Genomic DNA, 21,322 nt, shown 5'->3' with positions numbered 1-21,322 from the left:
CAATTGACAATTTCTCAGCCCAAGATGTCAAAAACTGAAGAAACTGAATGATGAAAAGATATTATATACCTCATCCACGTTTAATTTTCACCACAGATGAACATCATGGAACAATCATTTGACTGATATTACTGATAAAGTAAATTATTTGAATGGCTCATTCACTGCATTCACTACATTTTAAATCTTTTTTTTCTTTTTTTTTGTAGAAAATATCTAAACCTGTTTAAAACATTTACTTAAATTGCATGAGAATAGAGGTTTATTCTTCCCAAGCCAGCTGCTTTTTTCTTGTTTTAAAGGGGTCCTATTATGCTTTTTCACTTTTTCAACTTTAGTTTGTTTAATGTTGCTGTTTGAGCATAAAAAGATCAGGTTAGGTTAAAAGAAGGGTACAAAGCTCAAAGGGAGATATTTTATTTAACAGAATTCACTCTCTAAGAAGTAAAACGAACAGCTCGCTTGGACTGGTTCACAGGTTTTTTTTCTGGGCTTTGTGAAGTCATAATGTTACTCATTTAAATAATCCGCACCCACGCAAATAAGGAGACGTGCCTTAGCTGCGCTAGAGAAGACAGTGTTGTCGCTATGTCAAAGAGAGACTGTTTTTTCCACCCCGTTCCCAAAACTCATTTGTTTGACCTTCCTAAGGCTGACGAACTTAAGAGTGGTTCAAATTTATTTTAAAAACTGTTCCTGAACATTATAACTCCAAAGTTATCAGTGTGCTGCACATTATATGGAGAACAGCTTCCAGAACCTAAGAGAAAACAATGCTTCGCACAAAAGCTTCTCCTGAAATGGAGCAGTTCCCACTTTCTAGGGACAATCTGTTGTTTGTGGATCACAACTCGTAAGTATGTCTTATCAGTTGTAGTTGCGTTTTCTATTAACAGTTCCAATTATAAGTTTTATGTTGTTGCTACGATATAAACAAAGGGCAAAGCTGTTTGGCTCCGCTTGCCTGCTAGCCAACATTAGTGTTGATAATGTTTACTGTAGCTTCTGTAAGCTCTTGCTTTTGTAAGGCTGTTCACCGCTTAGGAAAATTAACCATGGTTTTGTGATCAATTACTGTTTGTATCACCATAGTTTTCCGACAAATATCATGATTAAATGGTGTATAACATCGTATCTTAAATGTATAAGAAAATTCCCCCCCAAAAAACATACCACTCTAAAACGTCCTGTGAAATCCATGCTTGCAAAGCCCGTGCTTTAAATCTGTTCTGTACGATCCTATTATTTGTTAACATTCTTAAGTCTGATTCAGGCCTGAATTGGTTTGAAATTGATGGCATCCTTCATATTTACACCTGATCAGATGAAACTCACGGTTATGGTAAGGGGAGGGACATTTCCTGAACTCACGGTGCCAATCACAACACACTGGGCCAGCTAACCAATCACAGCACATTTCATATTTCAGAAGGAGGGGCTTCACTGAAACAGGAACTCTAAACGGCGTGTTCGAGCCAGACTGGGGAGAGAAGTGCTGTAATAATGCAAAATATGTGAAAAATAATGTGTTTTTTGAACAATAAAGCATGAAAGCATATTCTAGTACAACCCATAAACAAAATCAAGAAAAAAAAAAAGAAGCATAATAGGACCCCTTTAAACATAAATGAGAATTTAGGGAGGTTTAACAAAGACAATGGAGTACAAAAAATAAGAAAGCAAAAACTGTTTTTAGAGAAAATATCTTGAGTTAAGTATTCATCAATGTATCTCTTTTAATGACATTTAAATATTTCTATTTTACTGGAAACAAGATAAACAGAATTAATATCAAATTATATAAATAATGATTTTTGAAATATATTACATTTTCAAACAATTGGATGTATATTTTCCATCCTGGGTTCAAGTAAGGCAAGATCCTTCCCAAAAATCACAAAAAATGCCAATCAAAACATAAAATCTTCAATAAAAGCATCTCACTCTGTCAAAATGAAGTTAGAGAAAGTCATACTTTTCCCACGAGACCCTCAGCTGCAGTCCTCCCACTAAATATAACATCATTGACAGAGACACCATCGTAGGAAGCTCCCGCCAGTGTAAGGGGCAGATTGTGGTTGCTGATGTATTGCCTCATCTTTTCTGAAAATAAGAAATGGGCACAAACAACCCTCATTTACATGACTCGGGGAACAGATAGTGGAATGAGTTTGGGGGATTGATAAACTTACCAAGTCGTTTCCAGTGTCCTAAATGATACTGCGGAATGCAGTCCTGAAAAAAGAATCACAATGATAAAATTATTTAATAACAGGAATGACAGAGCAGGAAAAAAAAAATACACAAAATAAATGACATTCTTTCATCAAGAAGATGAATATCTTCTAGATATGAGATTCCAGATAAAGTAGCAGTCTGAATATCTCTAGTCTCTGTGAGAGTGTATAAGGGTAATTAAACTGTTCAAAAGACATCGAGACAATGTAGCATGAAAAAATGTGAGAGTGGGCGCAATAAGGTGAAAATTTTCTTCTTGCTCCATGACCATATAATTAGGAATAAGTCAGTCAGAAATGAAGCAGAGGAGCTAGTTGCTCCTCTCACCCCACCCTACGACAGTCTGTCATCTCCGGCCTGAAAACCAGTGACCCTCTCGGAGCCCTCCCGCCACAGCAGCGCTCGCTTCTGTTCTGCTCACTGAACTCCCTGAACCACACAGAGAGATGGAGGGCAGGAGTAATCTTTAAAGAAATGGACCATCTGCCTTGATTTATGTCAGAACTGAACCCCAGAGGGACGACTGAGGGCATCTGGTGGCTGTGAGCTCCATAAAGCTATTGCTATGCATGGCTGACACAAAGGAGAGCTTGGATAGTAAAAAAACTTTTGGCCTTTCTTCAAATGAATGTGAATCAATGGGGTCATATTTCTACACTTTTATAGCAATTTAATTTTTCTTCCAAGATGCCTTCCAAAAACAGTCTAAATTAGTTTTACATGAGCATTTTATACCCTTTCTCTGACCCAGAGAAGTGCACTGGCCATTTTTGTATTCAAAAGAGCAAGACAAGTTTTGTTTTCCATGATGTGTTCCTTAAGCAAAAGTTTTTATATACAAATATATTAAAACAAAATTATTATTATTAGTAATATTGTTATTATTATTAATATTTATTGAAAATTGACTTTTTTTATTTCATATTTGCCACCATTTCATAATAGCAATGATCAACTCAATGATATGTTTACAGATATATTCACTCACTGGAAAAATGTGGTTTTCACACAGAAAATGCTACATTTTGTTATTAAAAAGAAATGGTTAAGTTTCACATTGAATTAAATGTGACATTTTGAAGCAGAAAGACTGAAATAGTATTTTCAAGTGAATAAAAAAAAAAATTGGACTGGATAAATATTGCAGTGATTATTATGTTTCTAACATGTTATATATTTGTGAACAGTTCATTTAACCCGAATTGATGGAGTGTGTAGCTTTTCATTTCTCAAACAACCATGTAGGAACAAGATACATCATTTGCATATTCCAGGATGAAAATGTCAAGATTCATCATGGTTGGGAGGGAACATGAAGAATCATTTTCACTATATACATACAGACATACATATATCTGGACTCAGAGGTGCCAATTCATGTGTGAAAATGATTCTTCATGCTTTCTCCCAACCATGATGAATCTTGACATTGTCATCCTGGAATATGCAAATGATGTATCTTGTTCCTACATGGTTGTTTGAGAAATGAAAAACTACACACTCCATCAATTAGGGTTAGAGAAACTGTATATATATATATATATATATATATATATATATATATATATATATATATATATATATATATATATATAGATTCACGCTCTTGATTCATTTATAAATATTTACATTTATGTTTTTTTTTACTTCATATTTGCCTCCATTTTATAATAGCTATAAGCTACTCATATAGCTTTGACCAAGGCAAATGGGGCTTTATGCACTTTGCATAGAAGACCCGTTACCAGTGGTAATATCACTGTAATGCACAGCTTCAATGGCTTATTGCATTTTTTCAACATACAGTCTCACCTTGAGTAAAGCAACAAAGCTCCATACAGGTTGTGAGGTTACGCCCAGGTGAGAGGTCACGGCCTGGGTGGCTCGATCCAACAGCTTCTGCTCCGTCACTGAATCAGGACTACCAAACGTCTGCTCAAACCACGCTCCCCCCATCATCACCTTCAAGCAAACACACACAAACAGCTAGAGCACAGTAATTACAACAGAAAATAACATCATTCACAGAAATGGCTTCTGTGATGATAACAGCTGGAATCGTCCACATAACATCAACTCACGGGACTGATCTCACAGCCGGAGGGAGTTGCATTATGTTATTCAGGATGCTAACACTGCTCAAAGCATATTTCAGCTCCTCTAATGGCACTCAGTTCCTGTACGTTTATGACCTCTCGACTATACAGATGTTTTCAAGCACAGGAAAAACAACATGTTCTAAGCAAAGGACATCTAACTTTTAAATGAATAATGATTTAAGTGGGGGAGAAATGAATAATGCAATAGCATTTTTTGTTGTGAGTACCACAGAGCACTGAAGGCTATTTTTATTTCCGCATGTAAAATGTTCCTGATAGGAGACGGGAGAAGAATTCCTGACTCAGGCCCTGTTTACACCTGGTATTAAGATGCGTTTTGGTCAATCGGATCACAAGTAGATGAGGGGGACACATTCCCGTTTACACCTGGAGTTTAATCCTTCTATTTTGTCCACTTTCAACCACTTCTGTCCTGATGTCTTCGAGGGGAGGGTCTATAGGCGAATATTAATGTAAGGGCTTTTTCACATCTTTCGACCTAATGGATGAAATAAGCTCACGAAAAAGTGGTTAAATTGAACAAGATCAAAGCGTTTTAGACACCGTTTACACCCGTGTTTAGTGTCGTCCGATCGACCAAAACACATCTTAATACCAGGTGTAAACAGGGCCTCACAAATCACTGTTCGAGTATCTGTTTATAGACGCATCTCTCCAGAGCCGATCAGACCTTTAGGTTATCATGTTCATTTCCTATACTGTTAAATATTCACCTAAATATTCACTGTTAAATATTCACCAGATTTCTATTTTCTAGCCTTGTCCCCATTTAAATGTATAACTTCAATTTTATAATAAAATGTAATAAAATATTTTATTAAAAAAAATATTTACAGCTTAAAGCTTTAAAAATGTAAAGATAAAAAAAATCATATTCTCAAATTATGTGATATTTATGTGTATAATGTGCAATATACACTACCATTCAAAGATTGGGGTGGGTAAGATTTTTTTTTGTTTTTGAAAGAAGCCTTTAATGCTCACCAGGCTACATTTATTTGATCAAAAATACAAAGAAAAAATATGATTACAGTCATTCTAATATGCTTCTTTCATGAACAATAAGTACCAAAAAACTGCATTTACTTGAAATAGAAATCTTTTGTAACAATGTAAAAGTCTTTGCTGAATAAAAGTACTAATTTCATTCAAAAAAACCTTACTGATCCCAAACCTTTGAGGGTTAATATTTATGAGTGGTCAGTCTCACCGTCAGCCTAGTGGTCGGTTTTCCACTCTGATTGTGTTGTGGAAAGGGAACAGAGTCGTACACCACCCCTAACAGACCTGGATCTTCTGAGGAAGGCACCAAATGTCCAAAGCCCTGAAATATTCAGAGCATGTGCACATTTACATACACAATCATTATTAATAATGCCCACACATACATAAAGTGCTTTGATGTTTGTACAGTGCAGTTAGGAAAGATCTTCCAGGCAATGAGAAAATGAACTGAACAAAACAAGCAGACTTGAGCATTTAATGGTCTAGGGCAGTGGTTCCCGAACTGGGGAACACGAGGTGACAGGGGGGTAAGCGAACAAATTAGATTTGCCATTTGTTTAATTCTGCCCCACCTTAAAATAATAAAACCGAGCATGCATTTCTAACAGGCAAAACGCTACTTCTAATGTAAAAACAGGAAAATGGTAGTGCTGTAAAAGGTCAAATTCATGACATCCAATCAAATTACCTCATCTTTTGCGGTCAAACCTGACTGCATCCACACAAGCAGCGTGCATATGATAGGCTGCCTTTGCAAATTGCTCTACATTACTGCCGTTCTCAGCAAATGTATCTCTGTAAAAGTGGGGATTTAGCACTTACTAGCATGACGAACAAATATAGACACAGACTGTGCAGTGCATAGAGACCGATTTAAGACTCAAACTCTCTTCGATACAAAAGCATACCCTGTGTGAGTTCTTGTTTTTAAAGTTGATAATATATTATAGTAGCAAGAATATAAAAAATATAATTCTTGGGGAAAAATGCATTCTTGCTGCTATTCAGTCATTCATACAACCTCATATTTCTCTACATTGTAACTGAATTCATGCCACGTCTGAGCAGGAATAAACAGTGTGTAAATAGTGCTTGTGCCACTGCAGTGCAATGATTGAAATGATTGATTTAGTTTAATTCAATGCTTTATTTATTATATTAATAATTAAATTAAAGGAATTTTAAGAATTTGACAAAACATGACGTACATTTAATAGGGTTAGAAAAACTATGCATTAAAAATGCACCTAAAAAAAATCAATTTAAGGGGGAAAATATTGTCCCTTTATGGAAAAGGTGTGACGGCAGCCTAAGTGAGGGAAGAGAGGGGGTATGCAACTGAAGGGTTGGGGTCAGAATCCCTTGTCTCTTCAATATATAAATATATATCCTTCTGAGTGCTTACATTATTCCTATAAAAATTAATAATCAAGTATAAGCATTTTTACATAATCATTTCTATAGTCAATGAGTGATTCATATACTTTTAACCACCTGTTGCTGTGAGTGTTTCTTCAGTTTCTTTCTAGGTGCATTCTGATGTCTGTGACTAATCTTTGGGTTAGGGTTATAAAAACAGGCTTTTTGTAGTGGAAAACAGCTACCAGAAGAGGTCGGGTCTGAAGAAGACCCTCACAATGTGTAGACTATATATCTGTTCTAGCTGACTAGTTAAGGTTCCAGGGGTCAAACTCTACGTGACTTACCTGATTGATTTATAGAATTGTACTACATGTATTTCTTTAATGAATAAAATGAATATTATCTGCACTTCTTCCTGAGGAGGGAATGTTTTATCAGCCTGTTTTGGTTGTCTGTTCTGATGATAATGAGCTCAGGCCCTCTCCAACCTCGAAGATACTGTGATTCTCTAATGCTTTGTGTGTGTGTTGGATTTTCGGTGCAGGTCTTGTATAGGAGTTATGAAACACTTCGCTATGTGACCACAGACCCAGAGACGCCTTTCCCTGACCTCCGAGGTCACTACAGGACTAAATCTTGGAATCGGATGACAATTATCTGGACCAATGGTGATATGCCCTCATGGTTATCCATATGTGTAAATTTGTTTACACTTTATGCTCTCTTAGCCAATCAGAAGTAGCAATGATGTAATGCATGCCCTTGGAAATGGTGTAATTGGTGTAAGATTTTGTGTAAGGTAGAGTTGGCTTGCAGCCTCCTCATGAGACTTTGACGCTGGCTCTGCCGATGAAACTGCAAACTATTCTTCAGTAAATATGTATCTATTTGATTGAACCTCACGACTCCTGGTCTTCTTTCATCATACCTGGTTCTGGGTCATTAAGCTGTTACCCCCCTAACACAACTATAAAAACTTTGTGAACCACTGGCCTAGGGGTCTACACTCTAGCAACTTTTCAACCATTCGGCCCAGTTCCAGTTATATTTCCACTTGAGCATGGTTCAGCACACAATGATTACAAACCATTGTCGGCTCGGAATTCTCAGCACGGTTGTAGTTTACGGCTGTAAACTCTTGCATTACTTTCCAAAGAGCTCTGTTATCAGCCCCGCAGAGGAAAATAAAACCATATCCGCACCAGCTGAGCTGGATTGGCACGGAAAGGAACGGTGTGGCCTGACAGTGGAAAAGCAGCTGCTGTTACTCTGTTCTCTCTTTTTGTCTCCATTTAAAATCACTGAGTGAAGACTTACAGTAACAGGAAGGATGAAGCCTTCATATTCCAAATTCACCACGGCAACAGTAACTGAAGCGATGGATCGCAGCTGTTCCGACAGGGGATGAGAAGCAGGGGGCAATACAGACGCCAAAGCTGGTGAACATATAGAAATTGCTTTAAATAACTACTTTCAATAAATTGACTAAGTAGAGCACAGTGTGTGCATTTACAGCACCACACTGAAATAAATCACATTTTATATTTGTTGTAAGATTGCAGTCTGAATTTAATGTGAGAAAATGCACAATAATGTCAACATTTCTATTCAACTTTTTTGTTTGAATCAATCTAAGGATCCAAATCATGCACTAAACAAACTGACTAAATTAGACTTAAAATGAAGAACAACTTCTTGTGTACCAGAATAGGAAACATTGGAGTTCAACACTGTAAAATGAGTGCATTTACCTGATGCAGGCAGGGCAGAAATAACATGATCAGCTTTCAAAGAAGTCCCATCATCTAGTTTAATCTAAAAAAAAAAGTTTAAGAACACACTCACTAATAATAATGCACTACAAGACAGTGTCAGACCATCTTAGCTAAATGTCAAAATATGTTACGTAGTGAATAAGACGCTTCATGTTGGGCCATCATCTCACCTCCCAGCCTCCCCCGTCCATGTTCAGACTCTTCACTTTGGCATGATGATGAATTTCCACTCGCTCTTGCATCCTCAGCTTGTCCTCCAGGGCTTCTGGGAGTGTCTGCATGCCCCTCTTTAGAGACCACTGAGTCCAGGACTCTTTAGATGCTCTCTTTGCCAAGTCTGAAGGGACTACTTCAGGACCACCTCCTTCCATAACATGAATTAAAACAAACATTATTCGGTAACCTCTTCTATGAAATTTGTACAAATGCCTTTATAATTAACATAAAAATCCATTAAATATAACATTTCATGCATTTTATATATAGCTGTATAATATATATAAATAGTAGTGTTGTCAAAAGTACCGACTTGGTACCGAAGTCGGTACTTCTGACAACCCTATAGTATATATTATCAATAGTATATATATCTTTTGATCAAAGAAATTGAGCCCGGTTTGCACATAAACATTAAGCAGCACAACTGTTTATGCATTGCATGGTGGCATTATAAAAAGAAAGAAAGAAACAAAAAAATGCATAAAAGGTAAACACTAGGTTTACACCTAAAGCGCTCACCTGAACCCATCAGCATGCCGAGCACGATTGAGCCCCGAGACTGCTCTGCTTTATAAAGAGGTGGAAAACAGGACCGTACACTCAACTTTCTGCAGTCTCCAGCAAAAACTCCTCTACACAGGCTGTCTATGGCTATATCTGCCATCTGCGTAGAGAGAGAGACAATCAGGTGGGTTGAATTGGTTTCAGATTCTCTCCTGCCGCGACACATTTGAGACTGATTTGCCGTGGCAGTGAAGAATGTTGGACAGCACAAGGATGAGATGGATCGTTTAACAGGTCATTGTGCCTCTACGCTTGTTCTCACCTCAGAACCCAGTCGTCTGGACACAAACGCATGCACGGATTCGTCCTCCTCTTTCCCTTTACTGATCAGTATCTCCTTCAGAACGCTCTGAATTATGGGACGAGAGAAAGGAGGGATGGTGCGGAAAACCCCACTGGAGGAAAGGAGAACAAGATGAGAAATATGTATGACTTTAAATAGGTAACTGTACGAACGGTGGACTTTTCTCTCACCCAGGTCCTGATGGCATCTTGTGCAGCTGTCCCTTCACATACAAGAAGCGGTTCTTAGACGCCACATGATCCTTCGTAATTGGCAGGATTTCAGACTCGAGACCCAACTCAGAGACCTGCACAAGAAAACATTAACTAGAACAGTGTTCATCCTCCATAAATATGAGCATTCATCCGTAGCGTCCTGCAGAAAGGTATATTGTAAATACTGCATTTCATTGGCTGTTACTTAGATTTAACAGCCTTTTCTGTCTCCCGGAATGCAATTTGCACACTTCCTCAAAGTACTTCAAGTAAATCAGAAAAGATGATGCATATGCAAGAAAATTTTAATAATATTAGGAATAAACGGAGATAGAATTGTCTTATAGCAAAGGTATAGTCTAACGTGACAAATGTGACAGTAAAGACATTTATAATGTTTCAAAAGATTATTATTTCAAATAAATGCTGTTCTTTTGAACTTTCTATTCATCAAAGAATCCTGAAAAAAATGCATCACATTTTCCACAAAAATTGAGCAGCACAACTGTTTACAATATTGATGATAATAATAAGAAATGTCTCTTTCAGCAAATCAGTATATTAGAATTTCTGAAGGAAAATTCAGCTTTGACATCACATGAGTAAATTACACTTTATAATATATTAAATTGTAATAATATTTCACAATATTTTTGTTTTTTGCTGTACTTTTGATCAAATAAATGCAGCCTTTTTTGCATTACACATCTGCTCAAGCAAGTTTACTTCTCTTGTTTACTATTAAATCTTGGCATTATGTACTTCAAATATTGTTGGCTTTAACAACAAATTGATGTTCTTCATGTGTACAGTAATTCACTTAAGAACTGGATTATTATCGTTAACTAAAACGAAAAATATTAAAAACATTTCTGTTAATTGACATGCAGCTGAAATAAAATAAAATATAAATATTCATAAATATAAATATTGAGTCAAAATATGAATTAAACTATAAAAAAAAACTAAAATAACACTGTATCTGCAATGTAAATGTATGGTGGCCCTCTTGTGGCCGTGCAAAGAAACAACAATAACAATGGCCAAGACCAACATTATATCAAAATAATAAGTAAATGACTCAATTCTTAATTCTGACTCAATTCTTGCATGAAGCTGATTCAAAATGAATGCACAGTTTAATTTAGCAAAATCATACGTTATTATTATTATAATAAATAAATGTAACTATTGAACATTGGTCTTTTATAATATTGCTGTTGCCTCCCCATTTTAAAATAAGCCATGAGAGGTTGTGAGCAACAGTAATTTTTACGTACAACACAATAATTGGTTTTACATACCAATTATAATATCGGGGATTAAATGCATGTGATCATGTGAATTGCAATACGAAAATAAATGACTATGTAAATGTGTGTCAACTTTCACATAGCTTTACATAGATTTTTCCATGTACTTAAGTTCACATATGCATACCATATTCAAAGTGTTCTGGCCGACAGCCCCTGCAGGTCGCACCCCTCGTGGTCCATGCTCGAACACCGCCCCGTCATCCCTCCGCATGGAGCTCAACCAACCCCCACATCTCCCAGATTCCTCCAGGAGCACCATCTACAACACAGTGGTTACATGTGTGCTGAACTTCATGTTGAATGTACCAATGAAAGCAGATCTACTGAATCAAATCATCACATTAAAAGCAGCTTTAGCAGCAATGACCGTCATTGCTTCATCAAGAATCACAAGTGGTCTAGGTCCTCAGGCTACCAGGGAAGTGGAAAAATTTTCAAATGAAGAGCATGTTTTGCCTGTGATCTTCTACCCTACCGTTCAAATGTTTGAGGTCAGTGAGATTTATTTTATCTTTCAAAGAAATTAATGTTTATTCAGCAAGTACAATGAATTAATTAAAAGTGACAGTAAAGGAATTTCCAATTTTACAAAAGATTTCTGTTTAAAATAAATGCTGTTCTTTTGAACTTTTTATTAATCAAGGAATTAAAAAAAAAAGAATCCGTTTATACAAAAAAAGCAGCACATCTCTTTTCAACATTGATAATAATAAATGTTGCTTGAGCATTAAATCATCATATTAGAATGATTTCTGAAGGATCATGTGACACTAAAGCCTGGAGTAATGATGCTGAGGATTCAGCTTTGCCATCACAGGAATAAATTACATTTTAAAATGTATTACAATAGAACAAAGTTATTTCACATTTTAACAATATTTCACAATATTACACTATATATATTTTTATTCACAATATATGTTTTTTTGCAGCCTTTGTGAGCACAAGAGACTCCTTTCAGACATTTAAAAAAATTTTTTTTGAACAGTTGTGCAAATGTAGATTGGCTAAAGTTTTTAAGCATATTATTCAGGGATACTGTACCTTGGAGACATTAGGACTCTTGCTCAGATGATGACAGGCTGACAGACCCCCAATCCCCCCACCAAGCACTGCTACAATCTTCTGCATTCAGCTCCAAACACTCCCACACCTGCAACAAGACAAACCAATGACCATAGATCAACATATCAGCAAGACCATGAGTAAATAAAATAGAAGTGGGTAACACTTTATTTTACAGTGTCCTTGTTACATGTACTTACCATAGTAATGCATAATTATGCATAATTACATGCAACTAACTAACTAACTAACTAACTAACTAACTAACTAACCCTCAACCAAATCATAATCCTACCCTAACCCTATAGTAAGTAGCTACATGTTGTTATAGCCTACTTAAACATGCAACCTGTCCTTTCATAATTCAAGAATAAACAAAACACACAAATTTAGGCACATTCTGCCATTTGGTCATATTGGACATTGAATGCATCTCTGACAGTTGAAAGATTAAGAAGGGTACACTGCCATGAGTCGAGGTCTGATGGGAGTAACAGGGTGGCGGCCCCTGATAAGGTCATTTATCATATTCAAACAAAAGAGGGCAGAAAATGTGTTCTCCATACTGGCCGTTATCTGTTCAACTGGTCAGAGTTGAACTCAATCCATACATAAATATATAGAGCGAGTCATATAACAGTTATAAAACAGATATACGGCAAAACATCATGCAAATAATCCTTGTAGTTATTTAGAAGAAAGCGACATATTCAAAATAAAAGTCAATGTTTGCAGACTTTCTAACATGCTTTAACATTCCTTGCCTTGCTGCCATAGAATTTGCTGTGAAAAAATGTGTAAACGTTTGCCTAAAACCCAGAATGAATGCTAAATTAAACGTAAATTATATTCATAAAAAATTGGGAAAAAACACTTCTTACCTGCAATTATGTAATTTAGAAAGCTTGGCTTCTGCTTTTACATAGTGACTCAAGGGTCTAAAGTAGGAATGAAGCGTCAAGCCAGCGGCAACAGTGATGGACAAAGAACAAGTGTTTCAAAATAAAAGCCCCATCCGGTTTCCGCACTTCCTGTATACTCGAGCATGCAATGGAGTAACCACTAGATGACAAAAGAGACCACGGCATTTTCTTTGGATAGTAATTGTTTCAAGTTCAAATGACTGCCACAGATGTGTAACGTATTTGTTACGTTTAAACCCAAAGAGCTATATGTTTAAGTATATATTAAATAGGCTATTGGCAATGGCCTATTATTGGTATATAAACCATGCATGGTCTCTTTTGTCATCTAGTATATGGAATAAGAAAGAATATGTATGGATGCATTACAACAATGACAATTGTTATGATAATATGTATTATTTTATATTGTTTTAGATTTTAGGGAGAAATGTGACCTAGGCATGTTAGTCTTTTAGAAATTTGGGAAATATATTTTGACCTTGTTCATGTGCAATATGCATCATGGTGGACTGTGGATGATTATCACCTTGATGGTTCGGTCAAATACCTTATTTCTTAACACTTTAATAATTAAATGGTCAATAGTTAGCCTATATTGTGGAAAATATCAGTGTTTTCTGTGATTTATGAAATACAAAAAAAAAAGAAAAAAAAAAAGTGTGATAACCAAAACTCTGACACTGAGTGTATTAGGTTTCACTAGCAGGTCATTGTGTCTTTGTGTCACAGAGAAGCTAATGGACCGTGCTAATTTAATCCCATGTGACACAAAAGGTGCCCTGGAGCTCCCTGCAGTTCAAGAGACGGCCCTGTTGCTTTCGGTATTTCAGAGGCCGCTTTGACCACACGTCGTTGTTCACACTCGGTTCTGTAAGAACTTTACAGACCATGTTACCAAAACCACATCAGTTCAGCCTAAACGGAGATCAGGTTCGGTAGATTGATCATGTCTTGAAAGCATGCGGAAAGGGGGTTGGTAAATGAAGTCCTCATGCAGTGGACCTGCTTTGAGTTTTAATTATATCATGTTAAGCTCTCTTAAAGGGATAGTTTATCCAAAAATGAATAATCTGTCATCATTTACTCAATTTAAGTTGTTCCAAACCTGTATGAGTTTCTTTCTTCTGCTGAACACAAAAGAAGATATTTAGAAGAATATGGGTAACCAAACAGTTGATGGACCCCACTGACTTCCATAGTATGGGGGGAAATACTATGGAAGTCAATGGGGTCCATCAACTATTTTAGACATTCTTCAAAATATCTTCCTTTGTGTTCAGCAAAAGAAAAAAATGTATAGGCCTAGAGGGTTGGAACAACTTGAGGGTGAGCTAAATTATCTAATTTTTATTTTTGGGTGAATTATCCCTTTAAGTTTCATAAACAAATTTGTCATGGATTGTCTTCTGTATTTTCTTGCATGCTTTTAGTGTGTCAAGTTTGCAGTGAAACATGTGGTAGCATTTATTCATTTTCTCAACCTGTTTGCCATACTATAAATTACAAAATGTGCACGTGTGCAAAAACATGAGGTGATCTGTTTCAAAGGCTGATTTATTGTTTGCAGAAAAGGTTTTCCCAAACAATCTGCTGATGATAAATTCACAAGAGATGTTAATTTTTATTAGCTCTGCAACCATCTTATTCAGAGAAACATTTGCTGTGTATTTCATGCATTATGGTACAGTGCATTTAATTAGCATCATGAGAACATCAAAATATGTTTTAAGAATGTTTGCTAATCTTTCAATTAAGTTATTAAAACATAATTTCTGATTGTATTTGAAGATTAAATGAAGATCCAACTAAAACGTTTCAGATAAAGATAACACTTTATTTCGATAGTCTACTTTAGACACTCTATAACTAACTTTGCAACTACATGCCAACTAACTTTCATTAGAGTATTAGTAGACTGTAGTAGACTGTTCTTTAGGTTAGGGTTAGGTGTTAATAGAATATGTTGACATGTACTTGCAAAATTACTTATAGTCAGTAGAATGTCTGTTGAGGGACCATCAAAATAAAGTGTTAGCAGATATTATGCATACAGTCTAATCTAATGAATGCTAGTTGACATGTAGTTGCAAAGTTACATTACAAAGAATGTCTAAAGTGGATCATTGAAAAATAAAGTGTTACCAAAAACAAAAGTTCCATGAAAGATGTATAAATAATGTTTTTGTGTTAACGTTTTGAGAACATTTAGACCAGATAACACTGAACTAATATTTTATTAACGTTACTGGAAGAACGATTGCTCATAACTTTGAGAGAACCTTGCCAGAACATTTAGCTAAAGTTCTGAGAAGGTTTCATACCAGTGCTTGTTGATAAGATAAGACATAAAGAAACCACTTATCTTATCACATTACATTCCGTTGATGCTTCAAATGTACAGTCTGAGCACCATTTTATTAAGCAAATATGAATGTCTGTATGAAAGTCTCCATTTTACAGTGTTGCTCGAGCACCATGAGGATAAATAAAGCATGCTCTGGTGTGACCAGTCAGAGTCTCTGCTCAGAGGGCAAACACTGTGTGCATGTCCTGTCCTAGCGAGGTCTTGCTGTGGATGAATGCTGGCAGTGAGAGTGTGCTGACTGGACTGTAGAAGGGAGACTCACAGTCCTTCCATCTCACCCTGTGCTTCACCCTGCCATTCGCAGGCGATTTAGCCACTTTATAGAGGAACACGTCATAGTGGACTGGCTGGTTGGGCTTGGGTAAGACTTTGGCTTTTTTGGGAAAGTGAAGCTCCACGTCAATTGTCATTCGTCCCTGCAAAGAGAACACAGGCAAAGACACGTGCACAAAGCACATTTCCATTGGCACACAAAGAGAAATGTGTTAATATACTAATAAAATGTGTCCTTAGAGACATGAGCATTTTCCCTAGTGTGTAGTTTAGCTGCTGTCACATTTGGCACTAAAATAAATAAAAATATACACTGAAATTATAGATTTTTTATTATATTATGCTTTCAGAAAATTATACCTATTTTAGCACCATCAAGATTTTTTGTGTTGTCATAACAATTAAGAACATTTTATTTTTTTATCCTCATATCTATCTATCTATCTATCTATCTATCTATCTATCTATCTATCTATCTATCTATCTATCTATCTATCTATCTATCTATCTATCTATCTATCTGTCTGTCTGTCTGTCTGTCTGTCTGTCTGTCTGTCTGTCTATCTATCTATATTATTTTCATGACAAATCTCATTACTGTAATGTATTCAGATATTATTATAATTACCAATATTCTCAGTGGAATGTAATGCAGTAATTTTAATGTATTATGATTTATTTATTTAACTATCAAACAAACAAACAAATAAATATATAAATACATAAATTCAAGGTATATATGCTAATCATTTCATGCATTTCTTGGGAATTTAACTCTTGATATAGGTGTAATTGAATTAAAGGAACAACAATAAAAAAACCCTGTTACATTTCACAATAAATTTACATTACTGCATTACTTTCCACTGAGAATATTGGTAATAACATAAATATTAATAACTGAATTCTTTACAGTATTGAGATGTGTCATGAAAATAACTTATTCTTGCGTTATATTATGAAATGTGACCTAGACTAGTTTCTGTGAGATTGTTTCTGCAACTGCATCTGCTACTTTAGACCTCACGTGCTGCTCAACATCAAAAGAACGTGCCAAACTCAGCAGAACAAAACACTTGGGGAAACGTGGGGTGTTTGAGCAGGGCCGTCACTAATGGGGCGAAAGGATTCTATGGGCTCCTGGTCTTATGGGGGCCCTGCGAGCGGGAGAGCCCCCCCACCCCACCCCACCCCACCCCACAGCAAGAACTTGCACCGGGGCCCTGGATACCCCAGCCCTGTGGGGGAGTATTTTTTAGCTATTGAGCCATAATCTATCAGACCCATTTCCATTATAAAGGCTTCTCAGCCCACATTCCAAAGACCTCATTAATAATCTTAAGCATTCCTTATTAGTTCAGCATGTTCTGATGAACCCACACAATCTAAATCTCCTAAACCAATGCTCTGAACGTGTGTGTGCGCGCATGTGTCCTCGTATTCCAAACGGCCAATGGCTGAACTCTGTCTGAGATCTGCATGTCATCGTTCCACTGTATCTGTAGCCAATGGGGAAGCAGGGATGCTGCATGCATGTGCCCATGTTGGTGTAGGCGGATGTCGCCACACCTCAGTATGAAATGTTCTCTGTCATACAGCATTTGACTGCAGAGGGTAAAACAGATTCATTTAAAATGGACACACTGAGTTAATTATGCGCCAGCTGGAAAACTGCTTTCCTTCCTTTTCCTTCACCTTAAAGAGGAAATGAGAATTGAAAGGAAATTTTGGAACAATAGCATATGATGTAGTGCACCTCTGATTCTTTACAGTACACCCTATATCCAGTTTAGTGGCCCCAAACGAATTTGGACACTTACTGTATAGGTCTTACTTTATGTAGAAATGCCATTACATTACGTATATGATATCAAACCAAATGGCATCCGCAAACAAATGATATCCGACCTTTTCAGATCTAACTTCACTCTTCTTAACCATTTGTGCAATTTCTTTTAAACGAAGGTCATTTTAAGTGGACGTATGAAGTCAGTTAGTACAGTTGTATGTAGGCTACTTGTATGTAAATGAGGGTTGAGCTTTTTCGAGCAACTGTAGAATCTCCTTTGTATTTTGCTGTATGCCGTTCCACTTGAGTGACCAGTATCAGAATGTGTTTCAACGACTACACCCCCAGAATTGCATTTGCATGAAGATCAACACGGCGGAAAAAGGAAGGGGAGGGAAGGAAAGGAAAGCAGTGAAAAATGAGAGCGAGAAGAAAGAAAGAATGCTAGAGAGAGCGGTGGTGAGATTGAGTTGGTTTTGGTTCAACATCAACTTGAAAGCAGCCCTTGGGGACATTAATACTGTGTCCTTTTTCACTGTGTCTGAGATTGAGGGACACCTCAGGGCACTGATGATTTTTATTTTTAGTGTGTGTCTCACACGTTGTGAACGCTCCCTTGTTTTTGATACTTGTGTATATGCTGTTGTCATGGCAGCAGGCAGGAATTAGATTAGGAAAAAGGCCGTAATAAGTGGAGCTGCCACAAACTCAGATTTGGCCAAAAACTAAGCAAAGTGCTCTTAAGCTGAGCTCTGAACATTGTGAACTTCACAGACAATATAACCAGACTCATGTGAGTATGTGGGTCTATATGTTCCCGGATCTGATTTCATAGACATCTGTGGTGCATTGAAAAGGTACTTGTGTCTCTCTGTGTATATGAGAGGATGAAGTGGTCCCTATTATTCATTATAATGCAGATTCACACAAAGACTCCAAGCAGAGGCCCTTGAGGTAGCCTACTGAATACACAGGAAGAAAAAAAAAAAAAAAAAAAAAAAAAAAAAAATATATATATATATATATATATATATATATATATATACACACATATACAAATCAACGAATATTCTTTAATATTAAATATATATATATAAAAAAGATGAAGGTATATAAAAAAATCAATGAATAATATTTAATATTAAAGATTATATACAAAATTGACAAAATTGCCTCAGCTGTGCGTCTGCTTCCTATTTGCTGCATTGAACTTGTTCTCTATTAGTGTGGTTAAGGGAAGGAGTCTTTGCTCTGGGGCCGAAACAAACCTCCTCGTCAAAAACTCATAAGAGAAAACCACAATAAAGAACCTGTGATTCATTTAACAGAGAAAGGAATCTTGGAGTGTCAGTTTGACAACCGACTACAGAGAGATTCTTATGAGGGATAATATTCAATGTATATTCAGGGTAACTCAGTGGGGTAAAGCATTTAAAACAATGAAATTAGTTACTGTACTTAAGTATCTATCTGAGTATCAAAGATATTAGCAACTTTTACTCTCTACTTTTTTCTACTCTCAACATTTTTGAATAAGTATGTACTCTTTACTCTAATAAATTTGTGATGAGTCATGCAATTATGCTTACATTTTGCATGGCAGCTAACTTTTTCTGCAGCAGTTTATTTCTGCTACAAAAGAAGTGATATCACCATCCCTCAAGCCATGGAGTGTACTATATCTTGTGTGTTTTTGACTTTACTCACCCAAACTTGTAAATAAGGCTATACTTTACGTGAATGTGAGTGCATTAGCAGGTAGTTGCTGAATCACAGGTGTTTCATATATGAGATATGGACATGACTGCAATGTCGGCTTTACATTATTTTATTTATCCATTACATAAAAGAGAAGGATATAGGTTTACTAATGCCCTTTTTGAGTTTAACTTAAGACTTGAGTGTCTGTAGACGTTTAAGAGGCTGTCGTGTAGACCTTAATTTATTGTTTTTGGATTTTTGGAAATAAATGGTATTGCTCTCCTCACAAATCAACTGTTTCACTTTTTCCACTGGCATAGGTGTTAAGGATTAGTGCATCTTTGAGTCTATATACATTCAGTATGAGTAAAATACCTAAAATAAAGTACTGTAAAATCTAAGACTTTTACTCAAGTCGTATTGGAACTGGTGAGTTTCAACTTGTAATGTCATTTTTGCTGTAAGATACCTGTACTTTTACTCAAGTATGGTTTTCAGGTACTCTTCTTTACACATCTGGTGTAACTAAAGATCGGGCCCATTTTAAATCAAGGGTCTTCAACAGGGGGTCCGATCTCTATTTCTAAAACTAATTGATATATGTGATATATACATATATATACATGTTATATATAGCCTACACTTCATATTAACTAATAACTTTATATTAAGCAAAGGTAAAGCTAAAACTTTTGAGTGTACCAAAAGAGATATGATTTGTCTAGTATGGTTCAGATTACGATGATCCCTAACACCTTTTAAATTCATATTTGTCAGTGAAATAGCAGAAATATGTGTATGATTTTGGGTCACCCACCTTATGATTGGCGTAGCGGCTTCTGCACAACATTGTCAGTGTGAAGGTTTAAACTGATGCAGACTTCAGGGCATTGAGGTAATAAAAAGCCATGCGCAATATCAAGCAAAGCAAGAGATAATGAGTGCAAGACAGCATCTGGCTGGGGAAGAACACAGGCTAGGACCACACAGGGACAAGGACTTTAGTGTTAAAAAGGTTTATTTCAACAACTGTCAGATTTTTTTATCTTCGTAGTTTATATTCCCAAAAAAGTACAAAATAAAACAAGTACATCAAAGGATTAGAAATCACATCAAAACAAAGACACATTGTGTTTTTTTCTTTATATCAATCCAAGCATTTTTTCCATATATTTATACATACTCACTGAATTAGTCAGACAAACATCAAAACCTCTCAGTAGCGTTTTCTTTTATGACAACGTTTTATATTTTAAACCCCAAATATGTTTTACTTTTTTCTTCTTTTTTACAATATACACCAACGCATGCCGTAATTCAGTTAGGCAGGGGTAGGTGAGTGTATATATAAGGGCTGAGTCAGGGGCGGGTCGACTACAGGGGCAAAAAGACTGCAACAAGGGGCGGGGCAGGAGGCGGAGACTGAGTGGGTACGAGGGGCGGGGTTTTTAAAGTGTTCTGTCATGTGGTGATGGTGTGGTGGGTGTGGCTGCTCGTACCATCTGCTGTTCAATGCTATAAGTGATCGTGGACGTGGTTGCGTGTTTTTTTTCTTTTTTTTCTGTTCTACATCATGTTGTTCTGCAGCGAGTTTACCTCCGAAGAGTTCTCCTCGCCCAGCACTTTATTGTTCTCGTGCTTAGGAGTGAGCGAGTTCTGGATGTTCAGCGACTCGTCCTCTTTGGGTGGGGGGGCCTTCACGGGGTCCTCCAGCTTGTTCTGGGCATTAGGATCATCCTGAAAAACGATAGTCCCATGTTAATAGAATTAGTGAATGTGCAACTGTAATCTTTTAAATTATTAAAATAAATAAATGATTAAATAAATAAATAAATAATCATCAAATAAAAACATAATCATTCATAACATATGCTACTGTAATAAAATAGTTTTTTTTTAATCGGATAATGTGCAACTACTTTAGTCTCCAACTACTTTAATAAAATTGTTTTAAATGTAATAATGTGCAATTGTATAAGTGTAAAGTTAATAAATTATTAAAATAAATAAATAAATAAATCCTACTGCTCATTACATCTACAACTACTTGAATAAAATTGTTTAAAATTTAATAATGTGCAATTGTAAAGTCATTAAATTATTGAA

At 36.2% G+C, this 21,322-nt stretch overlaps 2 protein-coding genes across 9 annotated transcripts in view; both read right to left on the bottom strand.

Annotated features, from left to right (window-relative positions):
• Positions 1–1,628: 1,628 nt before the first annotated feature.
• Positions 1,629–13,156, bottom strand: ppox (protoporphyrinogen oxidase). The gene is made up of 13 exons (XM_084088492.1): positions 13,044–13,156; positions 12,142–12,250; positions 11,222–11,356; positions 9,758–9,873; positions 9,546–9,678; positions 9,239–9,383; positions 8,671–8,864; positions 8,477–8,540; positions 8,043–8,161; positions 5,569–5,682; positions 4,051–4,200; positions 2,193–2,235; positions 1,629–2,103 (listed from the first exon to the last, which is right to left on the bottom strand). The coding sequence occupies exons 2-13, from the start codon at positions 12,226–12,228 to the stop codon at positions 1,970–1,972; spliced, it is 1,434 nt and encodes a 477-aa protein (XP_083944618.1). The 5' UTR covers positions 12,229–12,250; positions 13,044–13,156; the 3' UTR covers positions 1,629–1,969.
• Positions 13,157–15,527: 2,371 nt separating this feature from the next.
• Positions 15,528–21,322, bottom strand: part of cspg5a (chondroitin sulfate proteoglycan 5a) — a 35,810-nt gene continuing 30,015 nt past the window's right edge. For 5 of the 8 annotated variants that reach the window (XM_084088042.1, XM_084088044.1, XM_084088047.1 and 2 more), the window contains one exon: positions 20,217–20,953. In XM_084088042.1, coding sequence (XP_083944168.1) covers positions 20,783–20,953 — 171 coding nt within the window. In that variant the 3' untranslated portion in view covers positions 20,217–20,782. Of the gene's footprint in view, positions 15,870–20,216; positions 20,954–21,322 lie in introns of those variants that run through there. The other 3 variants (XM_084088048.1, XM_084088041.1, XM_084088046.1) reach the window with 3 other exon arrangements.

The sequence above is a fragment of the Abramis brama genome, assembly GCF_963993115.1.
Source record: "Abramis brama genome assembly, chromosome: 17".
Lineage (NCBI taxonomy): Eukaryota > Metazoa > Chordata > Actinopteri > Cypriniformes > Leuciscidae > Abramis > Abramis brama.
Note: the sequence above shows the minus strand (reverse complement) of the source record. Positions and strands in the feature narration are given on the sequence as shown.